Below are 26,105 nucleotides of genomic sequence, written 5' to 3'. Positions count from 1 at the left end.
GCTTTATCTTTACTAATATAGCTGAGTCCCAGCATTATTGTGGGTGAAGCAAAGGCTGGCAGGCTCCCTTCTCTAAACCTAGCTCTGCTCAGCTCACAGCAACACCTGCAACTGGCAGTAACAAGGCTACACTCAACCAGACCATGCAGTGACCTCGTGGGGCGCAGTCTCCCTTCCTTGCTACTGGATCTGCCACTGAAGCAGTTCTCCAAGCCCTGCTCAGCCCTGCTCAATAAGGGCCACATTCATACCAAACATTGAAAGCACTGTGGTACCATTTTAAATAGTCATGGCTTTCCACAAAGAATCCTGGCAGTTTGTTAAAGATGCTGAGAGTTGTTAGGAGACCCCTACTCCCCTCACAGAGCTACAGTTCACAGAGCTCCCTATGAACAGGGATTAATTCATTTCAAATGCTAGTGGTCCTTCTTCAGGGAAATTTAAAGAACAGTGATTTGAAATTCAGATGTGATGGTTGGCATCTATCTGCCTTGGGAGATAATGGAAGAGTGCGACTTTGGGGATGAAGTCAAATCATTGGAGAGTTACAGCGCCTGCTGTGGCTGTAGAGACCAATATGGGAGAGACATGATTTGTTGCCGGTGGGGCAGATGCAGGCATCTAGTTACACTGCTGCAGATGCACCATGTTGTATCCTCTTTCAGCACTCCTCCCAGTGGTCATTCCTCCTCTGGTCACTGCTGTGACTGCCTGTCTCCAGGCCCTGTGGTTGTCTGCAAAGGGTTCACACCCAGCGGAGTTAATGTTGCCAGACTTTGTATCATGTAAACAGACATCTTTCTAAAGCAGTGTTAGTCTGCCAATGGGACCTACCCATTCTATTTCTTATCCTAACATGAGCCATTATGGGGTTTAACTGTAAAGGAGCTTGGGATTTTTGAGAGTTGAGAGGGACTGGAGTTCTTTGCTTCCCCTCCCCCCACTTTCAGACATGTAGCTAGTGTGATATAAGGAACAAGTGAAAGGGAAGAACCGTGTCCTCTGTGCTCTTTGGAGAAAGGAGGAGATAGAAATGTAAAATATAAGTAAATAAGGACCTTCCCCTAATAATTACACCACAACAGAGTTCTCTTTTCAACTGGGATCTTACACTGTACTGTAGCATGCATAGCATAATAGTTAATTTAGCTCTATGAAGGAAGATTACAAGGAAGGGGGGAAGCAAAATAAAGCACAGATTGCACACGTGTGTCATAATATTGTAAATATGCTGCTGTAGCAATGAGACCAGAATCAGCTGTTGCTGAATGCTGCGCAAAGCCAGCTTTCCTGGAAATGTAAAAGTACTGCATGATAAGGGAAAGAGGAGAGATCCATTTCGAAGCTGCAAGCAAAGACCCGTACCTACAACAAAAGCTGGGGGAATCAAGACAAGAGAACTCCTTATGCCACATGTCCTTGAAGCTTCTGGTGCTGCTGACGAACTATGGTTGAAGACTGAAGAGTGAGGTAGATGGGCATGAGGCTGGGTTTGTAAAGCTCGTGCTGCAATTATGCTGCTGCATGATCTATTTTTAATATCCTCTTCTCACTGGGGGAAAAATGCAGTGGGACACTTAAAATCAAAGAGAAGAGCCAGTGAGGAATATACTGTGGTACCTCGGGTTACATACGCTTCAGGTTACATACGCTTCAGGTTACAGACTCCACTAACCCAGAAAAAGTACCTCGGGTTAAGAACTTTGCTTCAGGATGAGAACAGAAATCGTGCTCTGGCAGCGCGGCGGCAGTGGGAGGCCCCATTAGCTAAAGTGGTGTTTCAGATTAAGAACAGTTTCAGGTTAAGAACGGACCTCCAGAACGAATTAAGTACTTCACCCAAGGTACCACTGTACCCCCAATACTATAGTTAGCTCTTAATGTAATTTCTTTGATTCCAGTAAAGATTATCTAGGGGGTGGGAAAAAAGGATTGACCTTTAAGTGAATTAGAGTACCCCCCAACTGTGTATGGATATCCATCTTCCTCCTCTTGAGATAATAAAGATGATGAGATCCTAGCACTGACACAACACAAAAGGCAACCTCATATGCACACTGAAGAAACTAGCAGATATTCAGATTACAAGTCCTTTTAAGATGGAGTAATTTAATTACTGCAGTTGTACCCACATTTTCCACTGAGATCAGGGTGGATACACTGTAGATAAGAGCCTGGCTCCATGGCTCCTCACCTTGCTCCCAGTTCTGGTCCATCCACTGCCATTTTCTTTCCAGTGCAATCCTCCAATATCTTATACATAGCAGCACAGCCTCCTTCACAAATTGGCTGTTTCCTTTGGGAAAGGCAAACACTCCACATACCCAATGAACGCACTGTCCTTGCCGAAACTGTCCATTAGTGGTTAAAGTTCCAAGCAAGCTCTGATTTGCCCATCACCTGGATGGTGAAACTGTGCAACCTCTTCCTCTGATGCAATCTGAGGGTGGTACAGGCCAAATCTATTCAAGTATTGTGATGGTGCCCCCTTCTTTCTGTCTCCAAAATACTTGTGATAGGCTAATACTTTAATCCACAATTGCAATGACAGACTTAAAACCAATTTCCTCCAGTCTCTTCAACCCCCAATAAGAAGGGTGTGTGTGTGTGTGTGCTCCTCTTTGAGAGACCCTTTTTTAGCTGGTTGCAGTAAAAGCGGCTCAAATAGGTGTTTTTTCTCAACCAAAAATCAAGCAATATATTTATAGTGCATGTATATGTAGTATATTTGTTCACATCATACATACTCTGCAGAAGATCTGAAAACTCAAGCTTTGGAAATATATTCCTAGTATGGATTCATTCAGCTCATCCACAAAAATGTCTTGCCCACCAGATGTTGTCCAGGGATTGAACAGCTGAAGGATTCAAATTGCAGAAACAAGGAGAAAGGACAATAGGACCTCACTCATCAGCCCAAGGAACCATTGGAACCAACTGCTTTTCAAGCAAGAACACCAGCAAGGAAAGACCAGTCTGTCCCAAACTAGATATAGATGCCCACTTGAAGCTTACATCTTCATTCTGGCCTTAGAGATACTTTTCCTTTACCGTGTGTGATTCCCCCCCCCCCCTTTTTGTTGTTGTTGTAAGTCCGATGACAGGCCCCATCTTTAAACAGACATGGCTTCCCCCCCCCCCAAATAATCCTGAGAAGAGTAGTTTGTTAAGGATGCTGAGAACTGTTAGGAGATTCCAATTCTCCTCACAGAGCTACAATTCTCAGAGCACCCTGGAAAGATAGATTGGTTGTTAAACGACTCTGGAAATTGTAGCTCTGTAGGGCAAATAAGAGTTTCCTAACAACTCCCAGCTTCCTTAACAAACTACAGTTTCTGAGGTTATCTGTTTAGAATGTTATGGTACTGCTTGAAATGTGTACAGCAGATGGGGCCTCTTTCTTTACTGACATGAGCTGCTTTGCAAGACAATAATTGTCTAGAGAGGGGTATAAAAAACAAACAACACAATACAGGAAAAAAATGTTATTTCTTGAGATGCATAGAAAAGAGGCAAACATTCTCCTCCTTTGTACTGCTGCTGTTTATTCTTTTCTCTCTCTTTTTCCAATCTCTACTTTCCAACTTTACAAAGTCATCACTGATATAAGTTATTTATAAAATATGTACAGAAAATTGCCACAGTGGTCATTCCGCCCTTTATAGTCCGTTCGGCTCATAAACCAAATGTCATAGCAAAAGACGCTTCCTCTGCCTTGGGGGTGGGAGAGAGGGATAAAGAGCTTGTTGTCAAACAAAAAAACCAGAAAGATTTCAAAGCCTTCAAGCAAATATTTACAGGTTTCAAGACAAAAAGCTATCTATGGTGCCATTTTGAGGATATAGAGGTTTGTGCAAGACTCAGAACTCTGTACAGTTCCATTTGTTATAATGATTTATCAGTGATATGTATATTGATTTCCATCATCCATACACTTACAGCAAGAATGCGCAACTCAGATGACTTTGCATTCATTTTCTTGTACTTAGAAAGGAGTGAAAGAGACAGTTCTGGATTCATGGCTCCATGTTTTATCGATACAAATGGATGCCTTGAAAATAGCCCCTGAATCTTGTGTAACTTCAGAAACACACTGAATACCTTCCAGAAAGAGAAAAAATCAGTTCAGTAATCCTTTGAGGCTTTCATAATTTGCATACAACGTGTGCCTTCAAGAGGATTCAGAATACAAAGAAGCTAGGCTTGTCATCTTTGGGTCCAGCTGGAATGGACTCTGGAACCTGCCCACCACCACAAGGAAAATACAAATATGAAGTGGGTTTCTTCGTCCTAGAAACAATGTGCTTAAAAACAGAAGTGTTTGTGCCTTCTAATAGGATTCAGTGAGTAACAAACAGCTTGAGTGAAGATTATGTCTTTAATCAGTCAATAAAGCAAGTTAAGCACGGATAGTGACAAAGGGCAAAGCTACCTGTCTTCTTGTTTTTTATGGCAATATTTTTACTTGGTTGTTGTTTTCTTTTCTTTTACCTTGGGTGGCATCTGGGCTGGCTGGAAAGAGACGTGTAGGCCTCCAGCAACCCTGCCACCTTCCCTTCCCTTCCCTTCCTTTCCTTTCCCCATTTTTATAGTAAAATAAGGTGAAGTAGCTGGAGGCCGGTACTTTGCTTTCCAGCCTCTCTTGTCTAAAACTCCGTGGGAGGGACCTGGCCTGGTAAGCTTGGGTGATGCTACCATGTCTGTGTGTTGCGTTGTGTTATTTGTTGTAGGGTGCTTGTTTTTGTTTTCTTTGGGGGTACCTTGTCTGCATTTTGTGAGGGATTGGGTGTGTTTGTTTTGAGGCAGAGGTGTCTTGCCTGTTGTTGTTTTTTAGTGTGTATGTGTGTTACCTGTTTTGGGGTGTGGGCAATTTGTCTGTTTATTGGGGGCTGCCTGTTTTTTGTTTTGGGGGGCTAGATGCTTTGCCTTTTTTTAGTTTCTCACACAAATTATTATAACCAGGCTGGTTCCCAAAGCAGCCATTTTTTCATGGTATCCATGACTTTATCAGATTGCCACGTGTGCCTTTGGTCCCAGAAAAGTTGGGAGACCCTGAACTAAAAGCAACTATCCAGAAACAAAGCGTTGTTCCATTGGGTTAAAAGCAACCGCTGTGATAATTCACCCTTTTCCCTCCTTTCCTCCCTTCCAGCAGACTTTGGTGAAAATGTGGAAAGCTGAACCTACAGCTCAGGTGGTTGTTCCAATCTTTGTCCTCAAAGCACACAGAAAGCAAATCATACCATTCCTTAGCTGTAACCACTGTTGAATGAAATGCAGAGATTGCTTCTTGATCTGATATCCTAGCCTTCCCTTGTGCTACATAGTTTAGTTCCATGGTGAAGTGGTAAAAAGTATGGATGGATAAGTCTGTTTCTGCTCCATGTTAGTAACACATGCATTCCTTCATAAATTCATTCATAAATCACATGTGATCCATTTCTGCATCAATTTGCATTTTAAAAACCTGCACGAAAGTTCACATATAACCTTTTTTTTCACAAGACACACATTTCTGGATACTCAGGCTTAAATAGGCATTTTTAAACACATTCTGGTATATATTTTTCTCTGGGTTTCTTTTTTAGTGAAAAACTGCATCTCAAAATCTGGAGAAGTGTTAAAACCTAAGAATAACTGCATTCTGTAAGCAGAAGCGATTACAGTAAGCCCGCAGCTTACATGGGGGTTGCATTTCGGGGATAGCACCTAAAGTCAAAATCGCATATAGTCAAAACACATTGGGCTCAATGGCAGGTAGAATGCCAAAGACTTTTTTCCCAGTCTGGGCTCCTTTCCACCCCTTATTTATTTATTTTTAAATGCCAAGTGTGCAAAGATAAATGCACCCAAGTTAAATGTACATAAGTTGTGGGCTTACTGCTTTTGTTCATTTTAAAAAACTCAGTACCTAGAAATGAACCTGTGTGGCCCCTTATATGATCTAGCAATCTTCCTATAAGAACAGTAGCCGGGAGCTGCTGATTCCTAATGTCAGTCTCAATATGGACATCTTCTCTGGCTTTGTTTCAAATGGAGGCAGTTGCACACAGCACTTAAAGCATTAAGCATTGCTAAGAAGGCAGAGCTGAGCTGCGTGCTAAGCTTCACCATTTTGGCCAAATACCACACCCCTGCACTGCCATGCACATTTGTTTGACCAAGTTTGACCCCAGTGTGCCTTGACCTAACAAGTCAGTTCCCACCGCCCCCGCCATCATCAGCATCCAGTGACATGGAGAACATTTTATTTCCTTTTCTTTGTCTGTGCAAGTGAGCAGACAAGCTTTGTTTTGACTGTGTGTCAAGCGGGGAGGTGTGAGTCGACAGGGCCTTTGTACAAACTGCAGTTCTCATGTACAAACAACACAAATAAATGTGATGAGGAGCATATCCATTTCCACAAATATGTGCTGAATACATAGTATCATAGAATCGTAAAGTTGGAAGGGTCCATCTACAGAGTCATCTAGTGTGTCACCCCCCCCCCCCTGCAATGCTGGAATCTTTTGCCCAATGTGGGGCTCAAACCCAGGACCCTGAGATTAGAGTCTCATGCTGTACCGACTGAGCTATCCCAGGTGTCATGGGCAGGTATTTGCCCAGAGGAATGCTTGCACAAATGGTTATAGGATGCACACAACTATTGCAGAGAGGGAATTACATAGATTACAAGTAGATACCATCAAAAGGGTTATGCTAGACTGTGCACTCCTGTATGTGTGTGGCATACAACATTTGTGCATAAAAGAAAAATTGGGTGAGAGGAACTCATAAACCAGAGCTCAGTTAAGTGAGCCCATTTCCATTTCCTGGTTCCAAAGTGTGGCAGGTCACCAAAGGTCAAACTGTCCATAGCCTATGCAGGTGACACTTGGCTGGAGGAGATAGAGGATACCTCAGTTTTGCTTTGGGATACAGTTGATGAGACATCATCGTCCCCAAAGGGGTTCTTGCCACAGCAGATTGTGGTGATCATGCAATTACGGAACTGGAAAGAGAAAAAGAGAACAGAGATGCTCTGGAACAATTAATGTGTACCACACAGTCAGAGAAGCTCAGCTGCAAGGGAGATATTCTGGTAGAAAGCAGAGGGTCTCTGCATGCCTCGTTGGGCTGTCAACTCTAGGCATATTAACCGTCATCACAAATATGTGTTTTCAGAGAAGCAACTCAATGGCAGTATGACATTCCAATTAACTCTAGGTAGCAGAATAAGATACACTATTGCGTCCACTTGGACTTTGGACTTGGTTAGCAGGAATTGACGTTAACTGATAGCCACTGAGATTTAATTGTTATTATGTTCCCCCTTTGACACAGACATTTATCAGGAGAGCTATATTAACATTCAAAACTGTAATGTCCAAAACCTGCAAATGAGGACTTCTAACACTACCTGGGGTTGAGGTTATTATTTAAGAGAGGCATATGCAATGTTTTAAATTCATAGAAGTTGGGAATGGAGTCTATTGGAGGGGAAGTCGGGTTCATTTCCCGATTCGGGGGGAATCTCACCTGTTTGTTCATGAGGACATAGATGATGGGATTGTAAAGGGACGAGCTCTTTGAGAAGAAGGCAGGCACTGACATGAGTGTAGCAGAAAAGTCTGCCCCTTTGTTGGTGAAGATCCAGAATGCCACCACGGCATAGGGGGTCCAGGCAAGCATAAACCCTAGCACCATCAAGATCACCATGCGGGTAACTTCTTTCTCTGCCTTCTGGGTGCTTGCAGACTCTTGCTGCTGAGCAGCTGCCTGGGGGTGCAAGAGAAGACAGTGACTCAAAAGGGCTCTCTCCAGCCAAGCAGCTATGGAGCTATTTCAACATCACCCTCAGAGTTGAGTTGCAGTTGCCTTGAACATCAGAAGAAGGCAGTAGACTGTTGTCCTCCAGTAGCCAAAACAGGACTGGCAACTGAAGGCTGTTCCATCATTTGTCCTTCCCTGCAGGGAAGTGGATGTTGGTGCTCATATCTTCTGTTTCCCCACTCCAGATTCCATTTGTCCAGGCAACCAGAAGAAGTCTATCTGCTGGTTTCTCTCTTTGGCAAGTGGAAGCTGTGGCTGTGAACTGGTCCCAGTCCCCACTTCCTTTTGGTTGGGGGAGGTAAGTTCTCTGATATATCTCCTATATTCTTCCAGTGGTCAAAACAAGTGGTGGGAAAATGAGTTTCAAACATTTCCTCATGTAAGAGGCTAATGTCTGAATTGGCCCTTCCAGGAGACCAGAGGCCTAGAATAGTCAGGGCTCAGGTCACATTCACACCACACATTATGATACCACTTTAAACAGTCCTGGCTTCCCACAAAGAATTTTGGGAGCTGTCGTCTGCTAAGGGTTCTGAGTGTTGTTTGAAGACCCCTATTCTCCTCACAGAGCTGCAATTCCCAGAATGGTTTAACAGTCAATCCTGTTTCACAGGGAGTTCTGGGAACTGTAGCTCTGTGGGGGGAAATCAGGGTCTCCTAACAACTCTCCCATAATTCTCTGGGGGAAGCCATGGGTGTCTAAAGTGGTATGATATTGCTTTATATGTATGGTGTGAATGTGGCCTGAGAAGCAACAAAACAGACCAGGTACACCTAGAAAGTTGTCCCCAATTTGAAGATCCTTGTGGATATGCAAATTCCACTATTACATATTACAAATGACTTGTGATCTTGCCTATTCAAAGTGTGTAGCCTTCCCATTTTGTCTCCCTTATAGAGCCTCTATAAAACCTAGATGCATATATAACACTGAAGTCATGCCCAGCTATCTCTATGACCACCCATCAAGGTGGAACCAGCCTGCAGCATCCCTGAGACAGTCCAGTGTACACCTCATTGCTCTTGGCCTCTGCCTCCTCATACCCTGAGTGTGGAGGGAGATACGCTACCTCTCGGACTTTGCATATGAGCCTCCCATAGGAAAAGAAGATGACCACCACGGGGATAACGAAGTGGATGACAAACATATAGACAACGTAGGACTCGTTGTGGTAATCAGGGTTGAGGGTGTAGTAGTCTGGGCCACAGGAACACTGCATCCCCTCAGGTATATATCTGTGAACAACAACAAAAACAAGTCAGTAAAGATGTTTATCTTACACAAAGCCTTTGGATCAGTACAAGAGTCACTGGCTCAAGCAGAGTTGTTGCCACCAAATTTCACCTATAAGTCAAATTGTCAGCTAAATTTGGAGGTTCTTTCTGAGGTGAAACTTCTGAGGGTTTCAAAGGAAGCACAAAGAATGTAGTTAAAACTAACAACTTTTCTCAGAGCAACTGCACACCTCCCTAAGTAGCCATTAACTAAATTTCAACATTAATGTGGAGGCGCTCACTTATCTGCAGCCTCTAAGAAGTTCTGAGGGAAGCAAGAAAGCCTGCAAATTGTTTCAGGATGATTCCACTGATTCCCAGTTGATAGCATTAACTGAAGTCATTATAATTCCAGAATATCTTTCTGTGAAGTTTCTCTAGCAGTTTCCTGTCTTTACACTCCCTTCTACATCTCCCTTCAACAGTTCAGAGATGCATCAGAGATTCTTGCAGCATTCCATAGTCGCTTTCGACCTGGTCTCAGACATGTTCATCCACTATCCTTTAGTGTGAACTTTGAGTTCCACTTTCAGCACGCAGTTCTTTCCAGGCACTTCCATCCAACCCAGAGAAGTCCTGGGCTATATTCATCGTAGGCTAATAAGGGACCATAGTGTTTTTCTGGAAGATTGCTCACCTGGTGCCTCTCTCCGAGATCAGTTGTGTCTCCAGAATTTTTGGGCAGGAGATGATTTGACAAAGGAGGTACAGTGGTACCTCGGGTTAAGAACTCAATTCGTTCCAGAGGTCCGTTCTTAACCTGAAACTGTTCTTAACCTGAGACACCACTTTAGCTAATGGGGCCTCCCGCTGCCACCGTGTGATTTCTGTTCTCATCCTGAGGTAAAGTTCTTAACCAGAGGTATTATTTCTGGGTTAGCAGAGTCTGTAACCTGAAGCGTCTATAACCTGAAGTGTCTGTAACCTGAGGTACCACTGTACATCCAGTGATATATAACCACCTCCTGCTTACTCTAAAGCAAGAGTGGGCAACCTTTTTCTGTCAAAAACCACATTCCCTTGACGGTGATCTGTGGAGGTCCACATGCTATTGGTAGGTGGAACCAAAACCAGTAGCCGGCAGAGTCAGAACTGAAACAGGTTTAGGGAGCACAGAGGAAAAGAGAGGAGGGAAATTCCTCTTACGCAGGGGGATTTCATTAGCCATGCATATATGCTACACTGAATTTCACCAGTACAAGTTACATGTGTTTTATCTCTTTCTAGCTAGTGTTGATTTTAAACATCTTTGAATGTTTTTAAATGCCTGCTTTTAACTGTTTTTATCAAGAATTTTTATGTTTCATTTATAGGGTGGTACAATCAAGTGGTATACAAAAATTTGCTAAATAAATACATTGAATGAATGAAAAGAATAGAAAAAGAATAGAAAACAGGCAAATCTGATCTAGTCATCAACTGAAAGTCTTATGATTAATTAAAATGTCTAGGGAACACTGTCATATTCAAGCAATGACACCACATGCAGGGATCACCGGCTTTATTCTCTGGGGGACCCGGTGCCTCCTGCTCCCAGTCTCACAGGGACAATGCCATGCCATCATGTATATTCACTTGGAAGGAGGCAACAAATGAGTTGAACACATTCCCAATGCGCTCCAAGCCGGCATGTTGCAGTTGGATGTATAACATCAGTTTGTTGTGACGCTCACTGCCTCCCACGGGGAACTATCGATTTAGTCTAATCTCTGCGCAGCTGAGTGCGTGTGGTTGAACTTGTCAGACACCTGATCGCGTTGTGGCAAGCAGATGAGGAAGGGAACAGAGATTATGTGGGTCCTTGAGGGCACTGCTAACTCTAAGGAGTCTGTAATTTGCAGCTGCCAAAGGAAGTGGAGCAGGGGAGTATCGAAGTGCCCATTTGCCAGGTCCTTATACCTAAGTAGCACACAGCTAAGTTGTAAATAGAATTATAAACAATGCTTTGGAAGCAGAGCTGTGGAAGCCTAGTCTTAAGTGTTCACTTGAGCTGCATGTAACATAGTGTGTAATAATAAGAGAGCATGCTAGAGCATTACTGCTTGATAAGGCACTAATATATTAAATACTGATACTTTCCACTTGTACATATGGGAGAGGTCTGTTGACCTGAAACCATTAGCACTCCATGAAAATTACTAAAATTCACCAGTATGTCCAGGACCGCAGTTAAGATTTACCACCAATGGGGGGACAAAGGGGCAGTTCCGCCAGGCGAAAAATTCTTAGAGGCACAAAGTTTCAACACCCACTGTTGCCTCAATACAGCTACGTGCTTCCATCGCTGGGGTCCATTGAAAATGGCTTCTCCATGGGAACCAAGAAGTGACCTCTCCAGACAACTGGACAACTTCTCTTTTCTTATCTCCTGGGTGGGCAATCTCCTGGGTGGTACAGATGCCATTAGGCAGATGAACACGTGCATATTCTGCCAGGTCCCGTCCCCCCCCCCCACATGGCCCTGGGTACTGGCAACCCACACTAGGCCACTGCAACCAATGGTGAGGTTTTTCGGTAATGGCTACTGATTTTGTGTTTCCATATACCGTATTTTTCCCTCTATAACACGCAGATTTTTTCTCCTAAAAAGGAAGGGGAAATGTCTGTGCGTGTTATTGAGCGAATGTGTGGTCCCTGGAGCCAAATGGCAAAAAAAATCAGGCAAAAATCAAATCGCGCGTCTCGGAGAAGGGAAACCTGAAAAGAGGAAGTGGCTGCTTTCCTGCATTCTGCCTCAGGGTCTTACTGCCCACCCTCCTCTGTTTCCTTGCTGTGTTTGCTCAAACGGAACAAAGAGCAGGGAAAGCCCCTCCCCTCCAGGCAAGCAGAGGGGAAAGCAGAGTGTCGTCTCTGTGCTCCGGTGCTGCTGAAAACATGCAGGAGGGAGAGAGAGAGAGAGAGAGAGAGAGAGAGAGAGAGAGAGAGAGAGAGCTGGCTGGCTTGGGTGGGTAGGTGAGGGAAAACTTTTACCTTCCTTTCCTCCCTCCCGTTATACCCCTCTCCTGCATTCTTAGCCAGCTGCTTCTCTGCACACCCCTCTCGTGCTCCTTGTCCATTCTGTATTTTTCCTTCCTTCCCCACTTAAAATGTGGTTAAAAAGCATGGATCCACATGGATCCTCAGGATCTTTGCATTGGGTCACCCCAAATTCACCATCAGATCACATAGCATGTCCATGGCTACAGCCTGCCCCCCCCCCAAATCACGCACCCACTGTTGCCTGGGGCTGCAATGGTGCAAAAACGTGGTTACAAAGCATGGATCCACAGGGATTCTCAGGATTTTTGCATTGGGTCACCCCAAATTCACCATCAGATCACATGTCTGTGGCCACAGCATGAAGCACAAAAATGATACATCCACTGTTTCATTCAGAATGTTTTTTCCCTTGTTTTCCTCCTCTAAAAACGATGTGCGTGTTATGGTCAGGTGCGTGTTATCGAGCAAAAAATACGGTACTAAGGACCAGAAACGGTCAGATGTAGAAGAAAACTGTTCAGCTTAGATTGGGGGGGGGCACACAAACTATTGCCTTTTTTTCAAAAAGGGCTTGAATTTGTGTTTCTCGAACAGCAGGCCTCCAATGCCCCATGGCAAACTGCTTTTGAAATGGAGATGAAATTCCAAAGGTGTTTGTGATGCAGCATAAAGGCTGCTGTTCAAAGAAAAAAAAGTCAAGCATCTTGCTGGGCACCCCATGGGCTCTGTGGATCTTGGCCATTGTGTGTGAAGAAAAAGATTAGGTGTGTGAGTCACTGCTTTTACTTTGCTGGTGCAAACCTTGGATTTGGGAAGCTAAATGGAAGCTGTGGGGAATATTTCCGTGTTGGAAGGCTGGAAATGGAGATACTGAATAGACAGCCTTCTATGGTAGAGAAATCCCTTGTCTTTCCATTGAACTGTAAGCAAATACTAAGGCAATTCACGATGCCCGGCATGTTGACCCAATGCAGATTATCACCCAGCTCCTTCCCATTATTGCTGTTCAGAAGTAAATGGCAATTGATTAAGCACCACATCTGAAAAGCATGACCTCAGCTTCCCTTACTTGCACGAGGAAACCCACAGACTCTGAGAATGACACAAATGCATACGGATCTACTGAATGGTTCAAGGCTGTTAAAATGGGACTCACCATCTTTTCGTTAAAGCTAAGGTTAATTTGTAGCAGCTGCTGGAGTAGAAATAGATGGTCTCTGTGTGCACGTGTGCTTAAAAGAGATGCTGTGTGTGTGCCCGGGCACATGTGCAAGCATGCATGCACAAATATGCCTCAGGCACTCCAGAAGAGAAAGCAGCTGTTAAATGGAGCACAGCAGGTGGGACATGGCATTAGACAATTGCATTACAAGCAGCCAGCACTTCCACTAAACTCTCAGCTTAGTACAGAGAATCTCTCCTCTCCCAGGCGCTTCACCCCCTTCACTTAAGGGCTTGGGCTTCTCAGACTAAATAGTGGAAAGTTTAGAAGACTCCGGGTGACTTGTGAAGACCTCATATAACCAATTTTACGGCATGCCAAACTGACTTTGCCCTTATCCACTCAACTCACCCACATTCTCACTGCATGAGTGAGTGGGCCTGAAATTAGAGAATTAATGGTTCTACTGAGAATGATGCCTCAAACTGAGATGCCTCAGTTGTCTGCCACGAGTGAGACCCCATGGAGATATTTAATAATAATAATAATTTTATCATGTATACCCCAGCCACTCTGGGTGGCTTCCAACGCATATAAAAACATAATAAAATTCAAACATTAAAAACTTCCTGATACAGGGCTGCCTTCAGATATCCTCTAAAAGTTGTGTAGTTCTTTATCTCCTTGACATCTGATGGGAGGGCATTCCATAGGGAGGGAAATATTTGGAAGTTGATGTCAGAAATTGATAGAATCATCATACAACAGGTCCCCAGATTAATCTAGAACAGGGTGATTTCATCTCTATGATGAACTTTTGCCAGAATGCATGGAAATGCATTCAAATTTACTCATTCTTATGTGAATATAAGGAAATTGCACATACAGGCATTCCCAAAATTTCTGTTCAATTCTGCTTCCATATCTGATATTGTACAGTACTCCAAGTGCCAGCCTTGGTAAGTAAATGGGATTGATGCCTATGAAAAGAGATCAAGTCTATAGCTGTTTCCATAATTACTTCTTAGCTAGTCAGTTCCTAACTACCAGTAATTGGATTTCAGTATTTAGTCAGTGCAACATAGTACCCCAGTGTTGTATATAATGCAAAACTATCATTTTTACTTACCTGGACCAACCAAAAAGGGGTGGACATGCACAGGATAGGGACATAACCCAAGTAAAAGCAATGCCCATCAAGGCATGGGAGGAAGAGAAGCGGAAGTTTCCCATTGGTTTACAGACCACGATATAGCGCTCTATGGCAAGAACAACCAGTGACCAGAGAGCAACCTGACCTGCAAGTAATAAGGGGAAGAGAAAAACACAAAGCAATGAAATGCAATTAATGTATATAGGTTGGTTGGGTGCCCTTTGTGAGGGTTTGCCTAATTCAGGTCTTTTTAAGATAGCACAAAAGCATGATGTGCTGGTTTCAGTGAAGGATGGGGAATCAGGAGCCTTGTGGTTTACATTACATCATCTGAGTCCACATTTAATGGAAGATGGTCTGCAAGACCTGTGGTGCACGGCATGGCGATGCAAAAGCTCCTGACAAAATGCCAACAGTGGTATAAGTATTATCATCCTTTGATTGTGTACATGAGCATATGGGCCTATTAATCTCTTTATCAAATGTAATCAAAACTCAGGGGATTATCTGAGCCAAGGCTGTGCCTTAAGCCTATTAATGCCCCCAGCATGTGATTATCCAGTGATAAGTATGCAGGGTTTCATGTTGGAAAGGCAGCTGCCGCTTTTATATCTAGACTGTTCTGTTCACTCTCCATTTGAAATATAACATGATTTCCTCCCCCGCCCAAGATGGTATCTCACTTACAGTGTTGTTTTCCTGTGGGCCTAGGACAAGTTTTTGTCTTAAGTGTAAAGTGTAAAGTGATGCTTCACAATTTCCTGTTGCGTCATGAACATGCATGTGCCTTGTTTTGTAATTATTTGAATATACGCACATCCTTTTCATATAATCCTATTGGGACCTTATAATCACCATTTGGATTATTCTCTTGATGTAGGGAATGCTTGTCAATGCTCATTTATAAACAACTCATTTATTTCAAAGCAAGAGAAAATGTGAGGGCGGGTGCACATCAGGAAATTCTGGGGCAGGTTTGATGCATTAAACAGAAGTGTAGAATTTGGTCAAAAATTGTGGCTTAACTGCAGCACTAAAATGGGAGCTTTCTCATTTCTTACTAAGGATTTAGTCTGCTCCAGCTCCTTGGCTTCAGCTCTTTTTATTTTGGTTTATCCCTCCTTGTGTGATGAGACGTCCTACATCTACCGACCAACAAACAAGGCACAGCACAACCATTGCCAACTGATAGTGAAGATTTCGCTAGGGTTCCAGCTTGGCTGGTTTGGATTAGCCAACTAAATTACATGAGGTTGCTCATTCATGGGTGAGTAAAGACAACATGCACTGATTCTGCTTTGAAAAGCATTGGGGGAGGCGGCGGGGCATTCAAATCTCAGTTACATTTCTGGGACTCGTGAATCTGCTCCAGATTCCAGTTTGACTACTACAGCACATAGCCAGAAGCGCAACAAATGCTGACATGTTGTGAAAGAGAATTACTTTTGCCTTGGAATCCTGCAGTACTGAAAGAGAAAACCTATCTGTGTAGCCAGTAGCAGCCTTGCAATCACCCCTGTTCACTACATGGATAAGGGAGGGGGGCTATCGTCAGGTGTGTTCCTAAAGAAACACATGGAACCCTTTGAAGTTGCACATTTATTATTGCAGAGATTTTTTTACCCAGCTCAAGCTAGAAACAAGTGACTTTTCTTTTCTTGATGCTCTTAATGTCACTTCTTTAGTCTCAGAGCTCCTACTGGGTGTCTCTTTGAGCCCATTCTTCATCACAAAAATACTGAGAGAAGCCCCAGACTATATTATCTTATTTTGCTTTTTCTGTTGTTGTTTATTGGGGATGCTTTGTGTAGAGCATTGAAGATGACTTCTAACTGCTTCGCCATTCTCACAGCACAACTAAAGATGCCAATAAACTTTGCCAAACTTGGGACCAAAAAAGGACTTCAGTAGCACAAAGAAGAGGTGAATCTTCTCTGGCTTGGATTAAACTATTAGCTGAGAGGACTTCCTGGCTTAACCCTGCTTAGAAGGGCTGCATTCTGGAAAATTGCTGGTGTGACATAAACATCTATCCCCTTCAAGGAACCCTCTTGCCCCATGGATCTCCTAATGAGAGAGGGCTTTTATCCCCAAAGCAGCAGTTTTTCCAGGTGCAGTCTTTGAAAGCAGCCGATATGCAAATAGAAGGAAACCCTTATCTCCATCTGTTTGCACAGAGACTACCGTATTTTTCCCTCTATAACACGCAGATTTTTTCTCCTAAAAAGGAAGGGGAAATGTCTGTGCGTGTTATTGAGCGAATGTGTGGTCCCTGGAGCCAAATGGCAAAAAAAAACCAGGCAAAAATCAAATCGTGCGTCTCGGAGAAGGGAAACCTGAAAAGAGGAAGTGGCTGCTTTCCTGCATTCTGCCTCAGGGTCTTACTGCCCACCCTCCTCTGTTTCCTTGCTGTGTTTGCTCAAACGGAACAAAGAGCAGGGAAAGCCCCTCCCCTCGAGTGCTGCTGAAAACATGCAGGGGGGGGGAGAGAGAGAGAGAGAGAGAGAGAGAGAGCGAGCGCGCTGGCTGGCTTGGGTGGGTAGGTGAGGGAAAACTTTTGCCTTCCTTTCCTCCCTCCCGTTATACCCCTCTCCTGCATTCTTAGCCAGCTGCTTCTCTGCACACCCCTCTCGTGCTCCTTGTCCATTCTGTATTTTTCCTTCCTTCCCCACTTAAAATGTGGTTAAAAAGCATGGATCCACATGGATCCTCAGGATCTTTGCATTGGGTCACCCCAAATTCACCATCAGATCACATAGCATGTCCATGGCTACAGCCTGCCCCCCCAAAATCACACACGCACTGTTGCCTGGGGCTGCAATGGTGCAAAAATGTGGTTAAAAAGCATGGATCCACATGGATCCTCAGGATCTTTGCATTGGGTCACCCCAAATTCACCATCAGATCACATAGCATGTCCATGGCTACAGCCTGCCCCCCCCCAAATCACGCACCCACTGTTGCCTGGGGCTGCAATGGTGCAAAAACGTGGTTACAAAACATGGATCCTCAGGATCTTTGCATTGGGTCACCCCAAATTCACCATCAGAGCACATAGCATGTCCATGGCTACAGCCTGCCCCCCCCCAAAATCACACACCCACTGTTGCCTGGGGCTGCATTGGTGCAAAAACGTGGTTACAAAGCATGGATCCACAGGGATTCTCAGGATTTTTGCATTGGGTCACCCCAAATTCACCATCAGATCACATGTCTGTGGCCACAGCATGAAGCACAAAAATGATACATCCACTGTTTCATTCAGAATGTTTTTTCCCTTGTTTTCCTCCTCTAAAAACGATGTGCGTGTTATGGTCAGGTGCGTGTTATCGAGCGAAAAATACGGTACTTTCAAAGATTGCAGCTGTGGGGGAAATAGCAAATTCAGATTGGATCTGAAATTAGGTGATCTGTTTCCTGATTACAGAGAGAATCATTTAAACTATTTCCAAACCAAATCAGCATGAACCAGATGAAGTTCTACCATCTTTAGACACAATTAGGTTTGACCCACCAGGAGATCCAAGATTGGGATCGCCCACAGATTTTTAAAGAACTAATAGCAGCTGGAGGATGGTGATCTGGTATATTTTTGCCTCCATGCAGATTCCCCAATAAAATGGCTCCCTTCCCCAAAGCTATTTTTCCTGTGGTGGAAATCGTACGTGTTTCAAATGTTATTTTTATCAGCGTCTGGGAGCGTTTCTGTCTAAAGTACATGGAATGAACATTTTGAATAGAAATAAATAAGAAAGATGTGGGGTAGCTATGTTTTTTCTCTCAGAGAGCAAATAGCATGTTGGAAAGAGGGTGCTGATTTTTAGTTCAGAAAAACCACATGGAATTGGGTTGCAAGCCTCAATGCCAGTACTGCAGTCCCAATCTGAACGTTCTCACTAGGGAGGTATTCACTTTTTTCAAAGGTTCACATGAAGCCTTGATCATGGCTCTCTCATGTCATGTTTAGTTGTGCCCACAGGAATTGCTCCATGGCCTCACCCCATCTTGGAATGTGAGTGAGCTCACCTGAGAGCACTTGGGTTTCCCTTTGACTCCAGGAAGCAGGAAGATGCTCCTGGCAGGTTGTTCAATGGCTCCCAACTGGAGCACCTTGGCTGTGCCTTGAATTCATTTGCTCATTCTTCTCTTGCTCTTGCTATGCTTTTCCTTGACTCTCTCTGTATCTTGCCACATCTCTTCCCTGCTCTCTGCCTGTTTACTGTTAGCTTCCGTCTGTACCTATTATGCTACCTATGTCCTGGCTTTCCCCCTGAAACTCAATCCCTCTGAAACACACAAAACATCCTCTTCTCTGGTACAGCACCAATTTTTCTCCAAATGTCAACTGCCTTATCTCATTCCAAAACCATGATCATGGTTTGGACTGTTTATTTAAAAAAGCCTGGCATGTATCTTAGGGTATGTCCATGTTAGTTATTTTTTATCGGCTGGTTGTGCTCCAGCTTTGCAGTAATATAGATTAAGCACAGATTTCACTTTTTCGCATTGAAATCAGTGAAATTTACAAGTTCCTACTTGTAACTAGATTTTTTTGTCCATGTAGAAAACAATTGAAACCTTCCGTTTTCAAGCCAAAACGTAGAGAGAATTGTGTGTTCAAGTATTAGCCTTAATATTCTCTTGCTGTGCTCTCAGGACCACAACAAGAAGTGAAGTACATGGCACAGCCCAGCTTGGTCCTGCAATTGCCCTTTTAAGTGAAATAGAGGGAACCCAATGCCAGGAAAAGCCCCCCAGGCCATGTGGATTTTAAGGACCGTGTTCTACATGATTGCCTCCAATTCCCATAAGGAGCATCATGCAGATGTGCGCCGAGTGTTTTCTTTGGCAGTGCAGAGAATAATGCAACACCAGCTGTGCCCTTTCAGAGCCTCTTTTGGAGATGTGTCCAGTGGAATAAGAAGTGACATTTTTCATCTATTTGAGCATTAGGCAAAATGTGAGAAATTTGCAGGACATGAGATACTTCTCAAGCAGAGGAAATAACAACACTGACTTGATTCATAATCTAGTTAGGGGATAGGTTTTCATTTATCATTGGTAAATTTGCCTTCAGTTGAATACCTCCCCCTTGCCTACCTGCATCTCCAAACATAAAGAATTGTATATATTTTATGGCATGCACATTGAAAATAAATGTGTGCTTTTATTTTTTGCACGCACACAGGCTTGACATAATAATAAAGATCGTAGATATTTCCTCACCCTTATAGGGTTGCCATACATCCAGAATTTCCCAGACATACCTGGAATACTGCAGTGTTCAGGCAAAAATTGATAAAATGTCTGGCCAGATGTATGGCAACCCATATCGTCAGTGTTGTTTTTGCCGATTTTCCTTTTTCAACAACTTTTGTGTCTGTATTTTCACTTTTTGAAATATGGCAACCCTAGTATATGTTAACTATATTAAAACTTGGCTTGGTTTAGCCCTGGAGTGATGTCAGTGTGATTGAACTAGGCATGGGCTTTGTTCCATGTGCCCAAGTAGGAGCTGTTTTATCCCTGAAATATTCATTCCAGAGAGCAAGGGCCAAAGATTTAGCATTGCTTAGTTTGTGTTCTCTTCAGATAGCAGAGAAACAACAGAGCACATAGACTCCATAGGGAAATGGTTTCCATAGGGTAATAATGTTCTCTTGCAACTTGCAATGCAGAGTTCTTAAATGAACTCCAATAGGTTTGCCGGAAGAGATACCCAATTCATTTTATGCTGTTGGAAGCCTATGGGCTAGAGTCTCCTGTCAGCATATGGCAACATCTCCTACTGCAAGTTTAGTGTACTGGAATTTATTTATTGGACCGCTTCTCTTCCCATGTGAAACAATAATCTCCTGTCAGTAGGAATGCTTAAGTAAAACGTTCCTTGAAAACAGAAAGGATCTAGGGTGCACAACATTTTCTATTCATTCACTGGAACTGTGCCTTCCTTACTACAGGTGGAATTTCATATTTCCCTGAGGATGTTACACTGACATACACAAACCAGCCCCTACCAGGTTTCCATCGTTGAGACACAAGCTACATGGAAACTGTCTGCATGTAGGAAAAATCATGTGTTGATTACCATACACAATGTCTGCACACAGATATGTGTCGCAGTGTGTACAATGCTTTTTAGGTAGGAATTTTGTCAAATGAGCAACCCCAAGTCTTTGAACCAGTTGATACGATGAATAATGAAATATTTCAAATTTTTTAGTAATTATAGTTGAAGCAAATGAAGGGGGATTCATATTTTAATGAAGTTGACCACTAGTTCAAATTTTAAAAAAATACATAAATGGGTCAGGATGGAAAAAACTGTCCATTTTGGTTGCCTAAGTTTCTCAATCTTAAAATGAGTTCGGTACACTTTTGGAGCAATAAGCTTTTCTTTAAAAAATCTTCATGAAAATTCACGAAGAACTTCTTCCAATAAACACATTTTTGTATGTATTGACTAATGTACACATTTTTGCAAGCAATTTCCCCAATATAATTATTTTCACCAATGTATGCATTTTATAGGCATTTCTCCCTAACATACACATTTTTGTACATTTGGGTTGGTTGGAGAACTGCACTGCAAAATTCAGAGATGCACAAATTTCAAAGGATAGCTGTGTTTTGGTTCACATATTCAAGATGTCTGATGATAAGTGAACCCAACGTAGGCAGCAGAAGCTGAGCCAGCCATGCCGCTTCTCCCCACCACTTGGCTAGTCATGTGCCACTGCTTCCTTGCAACGCTTCCATAGCTCATTGCTAGAGCATCTGCAAAAGATCCTAGGTTCAATCCCCTGACATCTCCCAGTATGGCAGGGAATTTTGAGTCTGAACCCCCAGAGAACCACTGACAGACAATGAAGACAATACTGAGTTAAGAGGACCACTCCTTTAACTCGGTACAAAGTAGTGCTCACTACTCCCCTTGTGGATCTTACCTCCCAGTGTTGCAAAGAAGCCCTCAATGGCACAGCCGATGGGACCAAATATGAAGTAGCCATTCCAGGCTGTGTAGAAGGTGACCGTGAAGCCAAAGCAGGCCATGAAGAGGTCTGCTACCGCCAGGTTAACCAGGATATAGTTGAGCGGCTGTCGTAGCTTCTTATGTTTGAAGGTCACAAGGAGGGTGAGGAGGTTGATGGGCAGCCCAGTGGAGATGAGGAAGAAGATGTAGCAGCACACCATTTTGTACTTCCAGGGCTCTGCTAGGTAATACTGGGGATATTCAAAGGGGCTCCGCACCAGCCCTGTCTTGTTGGAAAGAGGCACATAAAAATTGATACCTTCTGTTCCATTCATGATTCACTTATTTAATCAACTGCTTCTTTTGGTTTTGGGGTTGTCTTTTTTGTTTTGTTTTTAAGTCAAATCGATTTGGGGTTCCCGCCCCCCAACTTTGATTATTTTTCTACGAACTCTAAAAAAAATAGCAAATCCCCTAAGGGAATGCAGGGCTGGTGCGTCTGCCGTCATCTATGTCCCGGGGCTGGCGCAGCCAGGATCCAAAGGGGGTTTTTATACCCTCTGCCCAGTCCTGCTGGAGGGAGAGGAAGGAGCGGGGAGGGGAGTGGAGGATTAGGGTCTAGGCTAACTTTATATGACAAGGGCAATGGGATTGAGAGGGGCTGATGCTTTAAGCACCCTCTAAGCAGCTAGTTGGCCCCAAAACCTGCCCTAAGGCGTATTAGTTTCTACTAAGTGTTTAATATTATTTAAAGGGTTTGTTTTATTTAGAGATGAGGGGGACAGCTAGACTGGCAGGTAGTTCTCATAGAAGAATGTTAGATTTGTACAAAAATACAGAAAAGAAAAGAAAAATACACCCGTATGAAAGGATATACAATTCCTTCCTTATGAAAATCAAACTGGTTGCAAACTTGCAAATCGAGAGAGAGAGAGAACTCCAGAGATAGTCAACAAGGTGCCTTCAGATATTATTGGACTACCACTTTCATCATTCCCTCAACTTTGACAGCTGAGGAACACAGAAGAGAACTTCTAATGTGGACCTCAAAGTTTAGGCAAGTTCATAACAAGACAGTGTTCTTAGAGTATCTTGAGCTGAGGATATTACCATATGCTATTTAGAAACAAAACAGGTTCAAATGATGGCATCACCTGAGAGCGAACCTTCTTGTTGGTAGTCCCCAGGCTGTGGAATGGCTTCTGCCCCGAGGTGTGTCTTGCACCACCAGTGTATACTTTTTGATGATGGGTCACAATGCACTTCTTTACCCAGATCTTCGGTTGAGTGTATGTCTTCCCACATTTCTGTACACTGCTATACACTTCTGCTCTGTGTTGCTGTTTTGTTCTTCTGATATTGGCCAGCTTTGTGGTTTTATTTTATGGTTTTTATTGCTCCTTGGACTAACATCAATTGTGATATTTTTGTAACTCACCCTGGTGCCATTTGGTGGAGGGAAAGCTGTAAGTATAAATAAATAAATTTGATAACACGGAGGGTGTGGTGGGAAGCGCTGAGGGCCGCCAAATGCTTTTGAAACCCTGATTTGGGACAAACATGGTAATTATTCTGTACCGTCAGAGGAATATGTCTCTGGTAGAAAATCAGAAACCAGAATATGTTGGTACCCCAACCTTTTCTCACATACACTCTTCTTCTTCTTCTTCTTCTTCTTCTGCTGCTGCTGCTGCTGCTGCTGTTTGGTTACATGTATCTCCCAACTTTCCTCCAATGAGTTCTAGGTGTCATACATGGTTCTTTGCATTCTAATGACACTGTGGTGTGGGTTAGTCTGAGAGTGAGAATGGCCTAAGGTCACCCAGTGAGTTTCACAGTTGAATGGAGATTTGAACCTGGATCTACCAGTCCAACACCCTATCTACCCTAGCTCTCCAGTTTTTGACTTTGTTTGTGCCAATACTTTGTATTTATTTGATCCAAGGGGGGGCGGCGTGTTCTTCACCTCTGTAGATGAGCTTTCCTCATGACCTACTTCAGCATTTCTCAAAGTGTAGCTGGCAAGGGTCATCTATTTTCTTATTGGGGATCTTCTTTGCACTTTGTAATCTTACGCTTTGCCACTTAGTGTAATACCTTAGCCTAATTTAGCAGAAGTTGAATCTCAGATGGAAGACTATGGAAAGTATGTCAGAGATGGGCCGTGCTACAGATGCTTGAAGCACAGGGACAGGCCATCTGCCATGCTGTAGCTGTTCAAAGGTGCGAAACTTCATTACATGGAATCTGACATTTCTGGTACTATATTAATCATTCGGTTTCACACTGTCCTCACCAGGATTACACTGTAAAAAAAAAAAAGAATAGCACTAGAATGTTAAGATTTCCTTTCCTTGGTCTAGTTCATTAATTTTTTCCTTTTCTTTTCTGTGAGCTCTGGGGTACCCAACCAAGCAGCCTATGGAGCTTTTCCAGAAAAGACCCTAAACACCAATCCCTGGAATCAGAAAACAGAATCCCTACTCCATTCTCTCACACATGATGGAATTCTGGGGCACCCTTCACTGATTTGCAGGTAGTATTTTCCCCCAATGCAGTCTCAGTCATACGCTCTGAATGAAAGTAACAAGAAAGTTTGCTTTATGTCCCAACATAGAGGCAGGGCTCCATTTGGTATTCTGGCCATCTCTCTGGAAGCTTGAAGAAGGTCACTGGGTTCTTCCCCTGCCGCTCACCTTCCCTGCCCTGACAAAACTCCTCCTCAGGAAATGAGGTGCCAATCCATCACCATGCAGCTTTGCAGGGATTGGAGGGTTTTAGAAGCTCTTTGGCTGCTGCTTCTAATATCCTCTTGACAGGTTGCCATTAAATGTGCAAGAAGGAAAGTTATTCAATGGCTCTATGTGTGCCACACGTCCTCTTTTATCTACCATAAGCATCTATGGAACATGCATCTAAGGAATCGGTGTCTGAGCAGTCCACACCTTTCAAGTTGGTTACCTTCCCAATTATCCAGAAACCAGTGGCTCAACCTTCCCATTTGTTGTTGTTTAGTTGTTTAGTCGTGTCCGATTCTTCGTGACCCCATGGACCAGAGCACGCCAGGCACTCCTGTCTTCCACTGCCTCCCACAGTTTGGTCAGACTCATGTTTGTAGCTTCGAGAACACTGTCCAACCATCTTGTCCTCTGTCGTCCCCTTCTCCTTGTGCCCTCCATCTTTCCCAACATCAGGTTCTTTTCCAGGGAGTCTTCTCTTCTCATGAGGTGGCCAAAGTATTGGCATCTCAGCTTCAGGATCTGTCCTTCCAGTGAGCAATCAGGGCTGATTTCCTTCAGAATGGATAGGTTTGATCTTCTTGCAGTCCATGGGACTCTCAAGAGTCTCCTCCAGCACCATAATTCAAAAGCAGCAATTCTTCGGCGATCAGCCTTCTTTATGGTCCAGCTCTCACTTCCATACATTACTACTGGGAAAACCATTAATTTAACTATACGGACCTTTCCATTAGATTGTGCCAAATTTGAAGAAAGCAGGAAACTTAACCCAAATAGTGGTGCAGATATACTATTCAGATGGGCACTCACACCAATAGACTGGGGAGGGAGAGTAGCATCAAGAAGACAAGAAACTCCCCAAAACAAGGGAAGGTTTTGAAATCGAGAAATTTATTGAGAAATATAGTGGCCCTGTGCATCCTGGTGTTTCACCTTCTATGGGAGGGGGGGAGAAACATGTTTTCAAGTAACTACTGCAATAAATTGAACAGAATCCTTTTGCTCCCAGTGATTACCAAACATGGATACATCTTAGACATTCTGGGTTTCCCAATAAACCTCTTCATTTTAAGCATCATTTTGAAGTGTTGTGGAACTGTCAGCTTCTATACTGAAAAAATTTGGTGGACTCAAAAAAATGAGTTTCAGTCTCTCCAAAACCTTGAAGCAAAATATGGGGCTATATCCATCTCTGCAGCTCCACTGGCACAACAGGCTTCTATGTGTGCAACTGAGAATCCTCTTCCTCTCCTGCCTCTTCTACTCACACTCAGGCACCCTCAAAACCAGTACTGGAGAGTTATGGAATACTTTAGAGAAGATTTTAGGGGATGAAAGGAAATGGAGGTCCCATTGCACCTGCAAAACTACACATAGAGAGCATTATATACAATCTAAAGAAACTATGTTTTTAGTGGATTTAGCAATATATTTTGTCAATGATAGGCTCTGAAATTATCTTCACTAAAATGTCTAGCACAGGGGTGGCCAACTCTCCAAAGACTTCTTTCAGAATTAAAAACTAGCAGTGATCTACCCGTGTTTTGGGAGGCTTCAGCTCAAAGTTGTTGAGCTTTTCTTAGCGAGGAGGAAAGCTTTGGGGGCTTGACTTCTGTTTTTTGGGGGGTTAAAGGTGAAGGATAAAGGTGTAAAGTCACTTACAAAAAAATAGCTATGGATGAAAACAGCAGCACAGAGAAAGCTCCGTCTTCCCTTCCAGAGATCAAACAACAATGGAGAGCAGGGCAAGAGGGTGGGGAGGAGTCAGTTTTAGCGGTGCTAAGGAAAGGGAGCCAGAGATTGACCACGATCTACCAAAACCTCGCAGGGATCTACCAGTAGATCGCGATTGACCTGTTGGACATCCCTGGTCTAGCACATTCAGGGATTGATGACATCCACGGCTTCTCACAGTGAATGAGGCCTGGTGTTGGCTGGGTGACCAGGCTGTGTGCATGGATAAAAGAAGGCAATGCCCTCATCCCATTAATATTAGGTACCAATGTACCTAAT

The 26,105-nt window shown here is 43.5% G+C and overlaps 1 protein-coding gene and 1 long non-coding RNA gene across 2 annotated transcripts; one reads left to right on the top strand and one right to left on the bottom strand.

Annotated features, from left to right (window-relative positions):
* The first annotated feature begins 1,354 nt into the window (after positions 1–1,354).
* Positions 1,355–8,800, top strand: LOC310765372. Its single transcript, XR_014549548.1, has 3 exons — positions 1,355–1,465; positions 7,998–8,110; positions 8,711–8,800. It is a non-coding gene; the product is annotated as an uncharacterized lncRNA (long non-coding RNA).
* On the bottom strand, positions 6,194–21,853 carry LOC310765371 (green-sensitive opsin). Its single transcript, XM_083620221.1, has 5 exons — positions 21,329–21,853; positions 14,358–14,526; positions 8,883–9,048; positions 7,519–7,758; positions 6,194–6,991 (listed from the first exon to the last, which is right to left on the bottom strand). The coding sequence occupies exons 1-5, from the start codon at positions 21,687–21,689 to the stop codon at positions 6,860–6,862; spliced, it is 1,068 nt and encodes a 355-aa protein (XP_083476347.1). The 5' UTR covers positions 21,690–21,853; the 3' UTR covers positions 6,194–6,859.
* Between the last annotated feature and the right edge of the window lie 4,252 nt (positions 21,854–26,105).

The sequence above is a fragment of the Podarcis filfolensis genome (genome assembly GCF_964270895.1).
Source record: "Podarcis filfolensis genome assembly, chromosome: 6".
NCBI classification, from domain to species: domain Eukaryota; kingdom Metazoa; phylum Chordata; class Lepidosauria; order Squamata; family Lacertidae; genus Podarcis; species Podarcis filfolensis.
This window is presented reverse-complemented; position numbering and strand designations above follow the sequence as displayed.

Coding starts and splice junctions, on each gene's coding strand:
- LOC310765371 (XM_083620221.1), bottom strand. CDS start 21,689: ATGAATGGAACAGAAGGTATCAATTTTTATGTGCCTCTTTCCAACAAG. Junction 14,527..21,328: donor CTTCTTTGCAACACTGGGAG/GTAAGATCCACA, acceptor TATTACTTGCAG/GTCAGGTTGCTCTCTGGTCA. Junction 6,992..7,518: donor ATGTCCTCATGAACAAACAG/GTGAGATTCCCC, acceptor TTCTCTTTCCAG/TTCCGTAATTGCATGATCAC.